Here is a 12,385-nt window from a genome sequence, read left to right as displayed (position 1 = left end):
ATTGGTCTCATTGAGTATCTGCCGTTGAAATCCCACTTTCTTTTAACCTATAGATAATATTAACGTTGTCCTTTTCTTTAGGACAAATTGTACTGGCAAGAAGTTCCATGGAAGCCAATAAGATTGAAGTGACGGGTAAGTGAATATATTCCAAATAAAGCTAAACTAGATATGATGTTTTGCAGGGGGAACTTTATTTTGATTAATGGATATGGTTTTTCTTTTAAATGTGAAAGAAATGAACATACTCCAAGCACAGGAAAGAAGAATGTGCTTATTTTTCCCCCACTGGCATTTATTTCATTTATGTAACCAAATTCAGTGCTGCAAAGATTAAATGTGCATACTGATCATAATATTCTGCCTTGCATTGTCTGCACAATATGGTTAAAATGAATTCACTGTTGAGAAAAAAATAACAACTTAATGATAAAAGGGCATTTTTTCCCACCCCAGAGACAGGCTGATCTGAATGTTATCAGCTGCTAATTAATCTAGAATTACTTTTCAGATATTGTTTGGCAGCTAGCAATTCTTAACAAAATAATTATATATTTGTTTCTATGGCTAACAAATTAAATGCTAATTGTGCCCTAGCTGGAAGTTGGCAGGATCTTGCAATAATTTGTTTTGGTTCATTTAATATATCTTTTATAAATGCATAATGGTAACCAACATTATTTATTTATCATGGAATAAATAAATATTTAGATCGTCTTTGCATTGTTATGGATCACTGGTGCAAGATTCATCAACTAATTTTGCATGGTAATACATTTTATAATTATGATGAGAGTTGAAGTTTCATTACAACGGCTGCAAGAACAGGCAGAGCTTGTGGAGTACATTTTTTTCCTTATTATTCATGCTGTCTGTTTGGAACATCTTGAAAACACAATGTGCTATATGGCTTTTCAGACAAAATGTAGCAGTATTTTAGTCCACCAAAATTAGTGTCTCATTCTTCTAGTGTGCTGATTGAATCTATGAATTTCTCTCTTCTTTGTTTCCTTGCTAAAACTACCGTATTTTTTGCACCATAACACTCACTTTTTTCCTCCTAGAAAGTAAGGGGAAATGTCTGTGCATGTTATGGAGGAAATGCCTACGGGTGGCATGCCTACGGATTTTCCTCCTCTAAAAACTACGTGCGTGTTATGGTCGGGTGCGTGTTATAGAGCGAAAAATACGGTATGTCTATACCACCCTTGAATCACATTCCCAAGCAGTTTATATAAAGAATAAAACAGGTGAAGTTGCAATCCTGTGGTCTCTGGGAAGACATCCTAGGAGGCATAGGATCTTTTGAATCACCCCCTCCTACTTGAAAAGGGAGATCATCATGAGGATGAGGAGAGGACTGCAGCTGGTTCTTCTGATTTGGCAGTCAATGCCAGCTATGTTGGCAATATCCTGCCCCAGTGAGCAGTCAAGCTGCCATATTTTTCACTAGCTGCAGCTTCCAGACAAACTTCAAGGGCAGCCCCACATAAACTGCATTGCTGTAATCCAGCTTGGAGGTTACCAAGTGTCCTGCAGGGTTCCATATACCATGGAATGGAGGACTTAACTTATGGGGGAAGCTCCTTAATCAAACTAAGATTTCCGTTACTATTTCTGCTTTTCCTCCCTTCACCCTGTCAAAAAAAGTACAGTATATACTTTCAGAAATCCTATCCGAGTAAATATCAAATTATGAAATTTTAAAAAGATTATTCAGGGGGCAGGGAGTGTATCTACAGTTATTTCAGATCAAACACTAGTTTCATTTTTAATCAAGAATAAAGATGTTAAAATATCATGGTCGTCTCACACAAAAAGCAGGCTGTTCCTGGAGTCTTTGCAATTTGTATCACAAATGAATGCTTCGTTAACATTTGTATATCATTTCCTGCTCAGCAAATTTCCTGTTACAATGTTCCAGCATCTGTTCAGAGAGATGAAACAAAGAACTACCACTCAGGTGTCCATTGACTGAAGATGAGTAGTGGGTAATTAATGCAGAATTTTATTGTGTGTAAACACTTCCCAAAAATACTCTCCAGCTTTATATCAATAAGAAACTAATGCTGAGGAAATTAGGATTTCTTTTTAAATTATCTCATAACCAAGATAAAAAAGCTGTTAATGTATATGTGTCCAGATATAGCCTATTGATGACAGAAATGTCTCTGTGTAGCAATAGCTTCAACATCCATGCACTGAGCGGGTAACCAGGAGGAATAATAAATTTTGTTCAACAGTGTGCTTCTTAATATACAGCATCTAAACTGAAAGTTTCAAATATCTCCCCTTCTGGAAGTTGTACATCAGGGAATTACAATCAGCTCAGCATTTCTGCTAAGGAGAGAAATAGTGTTATTTGAGTTTTAATGTGAAATCTATAACATTTGAACTTTGGCTAATTGAAAAATATGATGCTCTCTCTCTCTCTTTTAGTACAACAGTATTTGTAGTTAACTTTCCAGAGCTACAGAGAGGCAATACCACAAGTCTTAACTCTAAAGCTAAAGTTTCTCCTCATGTTTTTCAGCACCAGATGCTAAGTTAATTATTGTAGCCCTCTTCAGTCCTTGCCTTCAGCAGCAAGATCTGAAGGGGCTTGTGAGTGTGCTCATTTGAACCCATTTACAAGCCTTCACACAATTGGGAACGCTACATTTTGGAGAAGTAGAGTGGCGAAGCTGGAACGCCTCCTCTCTCTTAAAAAACACTACCCATTACAGTAAAAACAAAACCCAAACAGAAACAGCAGTAAGTAAAATAGCAAATGAGTCATAAAAAATAGTAAAGATCAAATGAGACAAAAGGTTTGTGTGAATAAGGGTTTGGTTGGGGCCTTTCTTCCTATGCTATGTTCATGCAGCCAATATTTCTGGTGGAAAGTCCCTTGGCAAACTTGCTATGAAGATCCACGATGAATGTAAGATTCTCTCTCTTATACAAAGAAACACAATCATTTTGATTCTGTCTAGACCAATAATATCAAGCCACCACCTTTCTTCTGACCTTTCGATAGAGTATTCTTAGATAGTGAGTCCTACTACTTTATTGTTTTGAGTGCTCCTTTCATAAATTTCAGGGCCAATGGAAGAATTGCCACTATAAATGGAAGTTAAACTATAAACAGGAGCTACATCTCACCTTAAGTTCAATTGCAAGAAGAGCTTGGGGCCAACAGGTCAAGTGGATGAAATCATAAAGGTCTGGAAGTATATAAAATGTGAGAGATTCAAGGGCAAGTTTCCATCTTAGTAAAAATACTTATCTGAAACTGGAACAATATGGCATGGATTTTTATTTTTGACACGTTCTTTTTCCTGAGTGAGCATTTAACAATGTGAGAGGAAAGACCTTGATGAGAGGGGCTTTCTCCCTTTCCCTGTTTCACTCATTGCAGACAAAGGAAGGACTGTGGAAGAAATATGATTTAATCCCTTGTAAGGAAATTTCATCTCTTCCTTTATCTAGGTTTAGATGTGAATATTATTTTTATTTTTAGGCCCATCTTCTTATTTAATGGCCCATCTTCACCACACATACACCATAGTTATTGTATGTATTCCCCCAATCTGTTTTTTGTGTCTGTTTTGCTGGCCACAGGAGGGATTTTCCAGTTCATAAACAGATTCACTTGTTCAAGTTGTGGCTAGTTGCCCGTCAAGCCCCGAAACCCGCCCCCATGGAAATAGACACAAAGGAGACAGAAATTAGTTTAAAGGTTAATGGGCAAATTTAGGCCACAACTTTATTGAATACACAAGTGTGGCTGGTATTGGCTTAGGCATTGGTATCTAATGACTATAACTGGCTCCTGTTCACCCAGCAGGAAGCCTGCAAAGGGTAAACTAGTAGCAGAGGGAGCTCCAACAATGGCTATTGACTGGTGTCACCCCTGGGGTTACCGGGGGTCCTGGCATGGCCCTAGCCCCTCCCGGGCTTCAGACGAGATCCAGACCCCTGGATTCCTTTAAAGGAATACCTGATCAAATGGAGGGGCAGGTGATGGCTGTACCTCCCCTCCCCACATTCCCCTAAACCAATGCCTAACTGCCAAATCTTACAAAGTTGTGACGATTGCTAAGAGGTAGACAAAAACCAAGTGGCCACTGCCAATCTGCCATGCTGGAAAAAATTCCTACCCAGCCCCTATTCCAAAACAAGCGACCAACCGAAGTACAAAGCAAGGCCAGACACTGATCTAACAACCGGTGGGTGGGCGGGTGTTTGGCAGTGCGAAGCAAGAGACATGCACATGTCATGCTGCCATATATATACTTACTTTGCAATCACGTCAGCACTGCTGATTGGCCCCAAGGCCCCTGTCGTGGTTCCAGCACTACTGGCCAGTTGCAGGATAAAGCCTCACCTCCAGGCCGGTTTGGGGGGAGTCCAGGGGCTGTGTACAACATGGACCCTTGGGTGGGAGGATCCAACTTTTAAATCAAAACTTTATTGTGTCCTTTGTTCTTTTTTGGCTATCCAACATTAAGCGATCATGTAGACAACTCCCCCATTTACACATGTTCTATATGTGCACGACCGCACATATGTGCCAAACCTGGAAGTAACCCCAAAAGTGACAAAAATGTCACCAGAAAGGGGTGAGGTGTGGAGGGAGCAGAACAACATGTTTGCAGGTTTTTTCAATGGTGCTTCAAATTGATTACATTTAAAGGCGAGGTGCCTAGGAACATAGTCCCAGTGTAAATAGGGGCTGCCTGCATTAATAAGAAAAAAATTGCTTTTTAACTATTTGGTATTTAAATTACTTTTTTAAAAACCCCCACAAATAATTGTGTTTTTTTTTAACCAAAGCAGTTTGGTTCCATTCTTGAATAATGATTGTTATGTACCGTATTTTTCGCTCTATAACACGCACCTGACCATAACACGCACATCGTTTTTAGAGGAGGAAAACAAGGGAAAAAATATTCTGAATGAAACAGTGGACGTATCATTTTTGTGCTTCATGCTGTGGCCACAGACATGTGATCTGATGGTGAATTTGGGGTGACCCAATGCAAAAATCCTGAGAATCCCTGTGGATCCATGCTTTGTAACCACGTTTTTGCACCATTGCAGCCCCAGGCAACAGTGGGTGCGTGATTTTTTTGGGGGGGGGGACAGGCTGTAGCCATGGACATGCTATGTGCTCTGATGGTGAATTTTGGCTGACCCAATGCAAAGATCCTGAGGATCCATGTGGATCCATGCTTTGTAACCACGTTTTTGCACCATTGCAGCCCCAGGCAACAATGGGTGTGTGATTTTGGGGGGGCAGGCTGTAGCCATGGACATGCTGTGTGCTCTGATAGTGAATTTGGGGTGACCCAATGCAAAGATCCTGAGGATCCATGTGGATCCATGCTTTGTAACCACATTTTAAGTGGGGAGGGAAGGAAAAACACAGAAGGCTAAGAATGCAGGAGAGGGCTATAACGTGAGGAAAGGAAGGCAAAAGTTCCCCCCACCCACCCACCCAAGCCAGCCAGCGTGCGCTCTCTCTCTCTCTCTCTCCCTCCCACCAGCATGACAGAAGAAAGCATTTTAACTGCATTAAGAACTATTTAGCAGCGAAACCTAAGCTTTGCCATCCCTTAAGAGGTACAGACACTGTAATCTTCCAGATCGCATGAATTTACAGGCAAAACACTGTTTAAGGATTTCATCCTTTTAAATGGAAGAAAGCATATTTGAATGCTGTGTGTCTCCAAAAACAAAAAGTAGGAAGTCAAATCAGAATTTTAAGCCGAACCTGTAATCTCTCTTCCCTTCACATACATTGTTCCCTCCGGAGCAGGGACAGGATAGAGCGACGCTCTGCTCTCCTCTCTACTTGCCTGGAGGGGAGGGGCTTTCCCTGCTCTTTGTTCCGTTTGAGCAAACACAGTAACCAAACAGAGCAGGGTGGGCAGTAAGAGCCTGAGGCAGAATGAAGGAAAGCAGCAGCTTCCTGTCTCACGGAGCTCCCTTCTCCCTGAAGCGCGGTTTGATTTTTGCCTCATTTTTCGGCTCCAGGGAGCACACATTCGCTCCATAACACGCACAGACATTTCCCCTTCCTTTTTAGGAGCAAAAATCTGCGTGTTATAGAGCGAAAAATACGGTATTTAGGTCTCACCGTGCTATCCTAACTGCTTACTACTGTGGAATAATTGACCTTAATGGGACTTACCGTAATTCTGAATAAATAGACTCACACTGCAAAACTACAGTCCTATAAACATGTATAATATAAGAGTAAGTTCCACTGTATAAGATTAGGAAAATACCATAACTGCCTTGTTGTTAATGTTGGAAACTGGCCCCCTCGGGTAAGGCTGACTCCTCTTCCCAGGCTTGTCGGGGCCTGTTTCCGGTGACCTACCCTGGCTGGCATCCCGGCAGCCCAGGGAGATCTTGATAGGCGACACCTCCCTGATGAAAGGTGCACACCCCCTTCCCCCTTGCATAGCAGCAGGAGAAAGAAAACAGTCAGAAAGTATTCTGTTTCATCTCTACTTTATTCGTGACTGTGCACTGTACAAAAAGCATGTCTGCTCACTCAGATTCCACCGAGCGACTGCATCAGACTTCCCTGACACAAACAACAGGAAGGTCTCATATTACACAAAGAACAAATCTCTGAGAATTGCCTGGAACATCCTGTCCCACGGTTAGACCCATCATGCGATGTAAACATCGAACTGCTTGTTCGCAGCTGCGTAGTACTCATATCCCAACAGTTAATACAACTCTTGTTACAAAAGCGCTATTATTTTGAAGCCATTTTGACAGTCTGGGTGTTCAGCTGATGCTCTTCAATAGCACATTTCTGCAGAGAAAGCTCAGGGGTGGCAATTTGTGCAAACTGCTTTATAATAATGCTCTTTTTACATTGGTAAGTTGCAGAATACTTTCTTATCTGCACTAATTTTGTTACAAATAACACAATTAAGGGGGAAATTAAGGTACATGTGACTAATGAGTATGTACTATATAACACAGTACTTAATATGAACCAAGTAAAGATGAGTTTGGGAAAGGAGTGTCTGGGCATGGAATATTGGTGCTATGTGCTATAGTTTATCTTTAAGTTCCACTGCCATTGTTCTTTTTAGCATCATATTTTGTTTGGGAAGAACTGTTCTTGGCTCATCTTGTAATTAGCTCAGGTTTTCAGAATTTTATTGAAGTGGGAAAACTATTTTCAGCTTAAAACAGCCAAGGGAGGCTTGGAATCATGGAAACTTCCTGCCAGTCCTCCCTGCCTTTGTAACCTTTGTAGAAGGAAACTACAATTGTCAAAACATCCCAGTTGCAATGGGATTAAATATAATAAAATAATAATGACATTAAAAGAATCAGATTCAAGCACAATAAAACCAATCCGTTTTGAGATTAAAATTCTTTCAAAGGCTCTTTATGCCTGGCTTGTGAGGGTTTGGTGAGAGATTTGCCTGATGCTGAAAAAATAATAAGGTAGGTATCCTTCCCAATGAAGATCATTCCAGAAAAGGAGCACCACCACCAAGAGGACCTTCTACGTATTCTACTTGCAGTACAGGATTCATCTGGGACAAAAGTATTTAAGCTCAGCACTAGCACTTTGAACTGTGCCTGGGAATGAATTGGAAGCTATTTTAGCTGTTTAAGGATTGGGAAGATATGCTCCCAGTTCCCAGTTCCAAGTAGCAGCTATGTTTCCCAGAACACTGGCAACCATGCCTAGGCTACCTCTCTACAAAGAGAATTGTAGATGGCGCACCAGCATAAGCTGATAGAACGCTTTCCATGCCTCTGGCTCTAGAGACCATTTGGATGTCAAGTGACGAAGCTGGATCAGTGAGTGCAGCAAACTTCAATGGGAGTGTGATCTCATTCCAAAGTGGTTGAACAGCATAATCTAAAGCAGGGAAACCACTGGCCAACAGCAGCTTCATCTTGTTTATATTGACCTTAATTTGATTGGTGCTCATCCAGCCCAGTATAGATTCCAGACATTAGTTCAACATTTACACTGAATCAGATGGAAAGTAAAAATGAGGTGTTGGTTAATTTTATCTATGAAGGGACCATTGGTCCATGTATGCTGACCATGTCCTCTACCATATTGTAAGGTTTGAAAGAGGACTGTAAGCGAAATCAACTTAATGCTATTAAAGCATTCCCATGCAGTGTTCCTGATCCTGGGGAGGTTAGTGAATGCCCACATAAGGCTATAGAGGTGGATGTCATCAGTATATAGCACTCAGCTCATAATACTTTTGGAGTGAACTCTCTGAGTTCAGTATTGCTAATTATCCCAGTCTGAACCCTGGCAGCATCACTAGCTGCAATTTTTTCTATAGGCTAACAATACGTACATTAAGTCAATAGCTCAGTTTCACCCGGTTTTCTTAACTACTTATTGACCATACCTCTGACTGTGTTGAGACTTGAGCAGCAAACTTGTTTGAATCTATATGTAATCATAGCTATTTGTTACAATATTCATTAGTGGCATAGATTAATTGCAACTTTGATTCAGTGCTTGCCCAGTGGTCAAAATCCAGACAAAGCAACATAGGCTTAATGCTTTGAGATACATTCATTGATTGTCTCTTGAGCCAAGAAAACCTGTATTTAAAGTCTGATTCTTTATTTTTCTCTCCTTTCCTTTATCTCATAAAGCTGTTTACCATTCCTACCCTTAAATCAATCTGCTTTAGTTTGTTTGCTGAGGTAATGAATGATCAATAGCTAATAACGCTGTCACTGAAGCTGCTGCTAGAACTAACAGTCTTGTTAAAAATATAATCTAAATTCAAAGCTGTATTTTTCTTACTTAGATATACAGAAAAATATTGCAGGATAGCCATGAAACAAAATAGTAAAGAAGAAGAAAATTATTTAATTAAACATAGTGAGTACCATTTAATATCTTGTTGATTTTTTAATGTAGGTACATTTTATTTAATTACGTTTATTTCATGGTGTACATTCTGAGTACCATTTAGTATCATGCTGAATTTATTTTAAAATAACTTTTCATTGGCATTTTAATACTAAAATTAAACTTATGTGTATGGGTGGTTATGATCCACATACGTTCTACTTGCAATACCATGCTCCACTCCTATGGCAGGCCCCTCCCCTACTTCCTGCAAGCTAAGAAAAATAAAGCCTTATACAGAATTTTTGTTCCCACTAACAAAATCTACCTCATCAAATGTAGAGGCTATTCCTTCCATTGCCTCATCTTGCAGTAATACTTGCTCATCCATGCATGTAGCTCTGCAAGTGGTAATTTTTCTTCTACTCACAGCCCTTTAGAGGTTTTAGCAGAGTGTTGTCCTCTTGGTGCTAGAAATAGGGAATATAGCAGTAAGGTTTATTATTATTATTTTACACAAAATCTATTGGGCAGAGTATACAAGCTATTAGGTTTCACTGCCTTTTTTTTTCCTTTTCAGAAACTGGCTGCTCATATTGATGCTTCTTTATTTTTCCTCAATCAAAACTCTTTATAGAATTGAACTGGAGTAAGATTATGATCTTGGAGTGATAGTAGAGCTATAAATGATGAGTCTGTTGGATAGAAAGACTCTGGTATAATAACAGCTCAGGGAATGATTTATCAAGAAATATGTAATTCACTTTCCCCCCTCAGCATGGATTCCCAACTTAATGATTCTTTGCTGAAATAGCCTTATTTCGATGGCGATTCCATTAGAAGGACAGCAATTTCATATTTTTTAACTCACCTTTGTATTAGTTTAGGAGAATGAAGTGTTTTAAATTAAGCAGGTAGAATTGGAATGATTTCCATCTAGACTGCTTTCAGGTTATGTAAATGGTTTGATACTTGAAATGATTTACGGTTGTATTTGCACTTTACAAATCCTACTGGATTGCCATAATACCTGCTTATAAAGAAAGCCAATAGAAGGTAAAGTATGTTAGCAAAAGAGTAATGAAAAAATAATGTATTTTGCTATGTGTGGTAATTCCATTAAAAGAGCAAGGAAAATAATCATCACAAGCTTTTTCTACAACTGCCATTTTCCATTTTGAACAGATAGAATTTTACAGTCTGAAATACTATCGTGAAATTCAAATAGAGATGTGCCCAACATTTTCACCAGCTCTTTTCCCACCATTTGTGGGATAGTTGGATATGAACTGAAGCCGAGAGAGAGAGAGAGAGAGAGAGAGAGAGAGAGAGAGAGAGAGAGAGCAATAGGGGGGAAAGAGTTTTCTCCAAAATCTTTGACAAATGCAACGAATAAGGGCTTCATGCTTATCTAGACAAATTTCCCTCTCCGTTTCCTCTCCTTTTAACCACTAAGAAGCCTAATTTGGCATTGGGCAGTCTATACTCCGATAAATGGTAAATAAACGTAATACTACTTGCACAGGACACAGAATTGAGAGAACCCATTAAACTCATACTTGGCCTTGGAGTGTCCATTTGACCTTAACAAGCCTAACCTAGCATGCAGAGTTAATGTGTAAACAACATGGTGTAAGCTCACTGGAAGGAGGAAAGTGGAATTTGGCCTGCTCACACTGCTTCCTATTTGACAACGCAGAACTCTAAACTAGTCTGAAGCCTAACCATGGGGTCAGGGGACAGGATAATGCTGTGTAGTTTAGTGATGCTTTCAAGGTTCAGAATGGATTGCAGACTCAAAAGTGAATTCCCCCACTCTAAACCAGATTGCAAACTGAGCCCACAGCACAATTGATGTTTTGGTGCAACCACCACCAACAAACACACACACACACACACACACACACACACACACCAGTTCTCTCTTTTCTAAGTAATGAGTGACAGCACAAGATGAGCGACAGCTCAAGAATTACAGGGCAGTGTATGGAATTCAGAGGAAGAGGTGGCTAGGAGCATAGCTGCAGGGGAATATTGGAAGACTGGGTATGGACAGTACCTGCCAATACTTCCCTTGGCAAATCACACCTTTCCCTCATCTTGTGTGGGAAACTGACAGTCCGGATTTCTGCCCTGTAGTTGAACTGTTTTACATTCAGCTCTGTCCTTTAATTCTGGTGTTAAAAATTCTGTTCACAGATGAAAATACTATGCTGCCTTTCTGCAAAATATTCAAGGTGATTTTTGTTCAGTTCTTTTTGATGGGGTTTTGGTAAAGGTAAAGGTGATATAGACAACTATGAATAAATAGCTTGCCCGCTGCTCTTGAGATGTATCTCCACTCTACACCCATTAATTTATTTCTTAGAATGTAGGATTATCATTATTTTACTAGACTAATAAAGGGGACACCTTTTCATGAAAAGGTATACAGTGTAAATTCTCAGGAAAAAACAAAGTTTAGGTCTGAACTTTCCTGTATGCATTACAGTCAATGCATTACATGCTAAACTCTTCCTGGTTTTAGTAGAGTCAAGACTGTATCATGAAGCTTGAGGTTTTATTGCATATCACTGACTTTTATATCTTTGCTAAATCTTATGAGAGCAAATCCATTTTGTGATCATAGTTAATTACAGAAGCCTGCAGAACACCAGCTATTGCCATCTTTCCCCCTTGGCTCTCTGACTCAAAAAATCTCCAATTCAAGAAAAAATGGTTTTGCCAATGAATCTGAGCAGAACTATAGCAGAGTCCTCCAGCCAGTTGGTTAATCAGAGAAAATGTTATTACTTTTTTCCCCAAGGAAGTCATTAATTTGAGCCTGGCAAGCTATCATTATAGCAATGTGAAATAACTGAGTTTCCCTTAGGAGATTTTTCTTAGATAAGGTGTGGAGTTTTCCATGAGCATATGTGAATTGTGTGTGGCTTTTTAATGTTATTAAAGGCAGTTTTATTAAAATATGAACCTTTTGACCTCCACATCAACATTTCCTACCAAAATAATACCTCATGGACAATGAAAATGATCTGAGCATCTCTTTGGTATTCCCTGCATACAATTCGTCATAATGTCAGATTGTGGTCCATACACTCCTTGTTCCATGAATAATTTATGATAATCATTCTGGACAGGTAGAATATCAGGACACTCATCTTGATTTGGCTTAATATTTGAGGCTAAGCTTGTTATGGGTCCAAATGGATTTAACCAACATTTAAAGCAACAGGCGATTTTCCTGGGGGAACTTTCATTTGGAGTTCATTTAGAAATCCAGGAAGCAACTAGCCCAATTTTTCAGATTTCACGCCACAATTATTTCTGTCCTGTAGACCAGTCATCTAGCTGCCTTGAGCACTTTCTGCCAAGGATACCCCAGGAAATTACTATATGAAACCAGACTGACAAATGAATGGAAATAAAAGAAACCGTGCAAGTGAAACCATTGCAACAGAACAAGGAATGAAAAATATTCAAGCCATAATCTAGAGAAAGTTAAGAAATGTGAAACTGCTGGAACTGATG

The 12,385-nt window shown here is 39.6% G+C and overlaps 1 protein-coding gene across 2 annotated transcripts in view; it reads left to right on the top strand.

The window, feature by feature from the left end:
- The window catches only part of LOC310704781 (uncharacterized protein), a 240,754-nt gene that overhangs the window by 172,768 nt on the left and 55,601 nt on the right, over nucleotides 1-12,385 (top strand). The window contains exons 3-5 of one of the 2 annotated variants that reach the window (XM_083498764.1): nucleotides 82-135; nucleotides 7,401-7,464; nucleotides 8,814-8,887. In XM_083498764.1, the coding sequence (XP_083354890.1) occupies nucleotides 82-135; nucleotides 7,401-7,464; nucleotides 8,814-8,887 (192 nt within the window). The remainder of the gene's footprint in view (nucleotides 1-81; nucleotides 136-7,400; nucleotides 7,465-8,813; nucleotides 8,888-12,385) is intronic. The other variant, XR_014524983.1, reaches the window with a different exon arrangement.

The sequence above is a fragment of the Podarcis liolepis genome (assembly GCF_965112155.1).
Source record: "Podarcis liolepis genome assembly, chromosome: 4".
NCBI lineage: Eukaryota > Metazoa > Chordata > Lepidosauria > Squamata > Lacertidae > Podarcis > Podarcis liolepis.
Note: the sequence above shows the minus strand (reverse complement) of the source record. Positions and strands in the feature narration are given on the sequence as shown.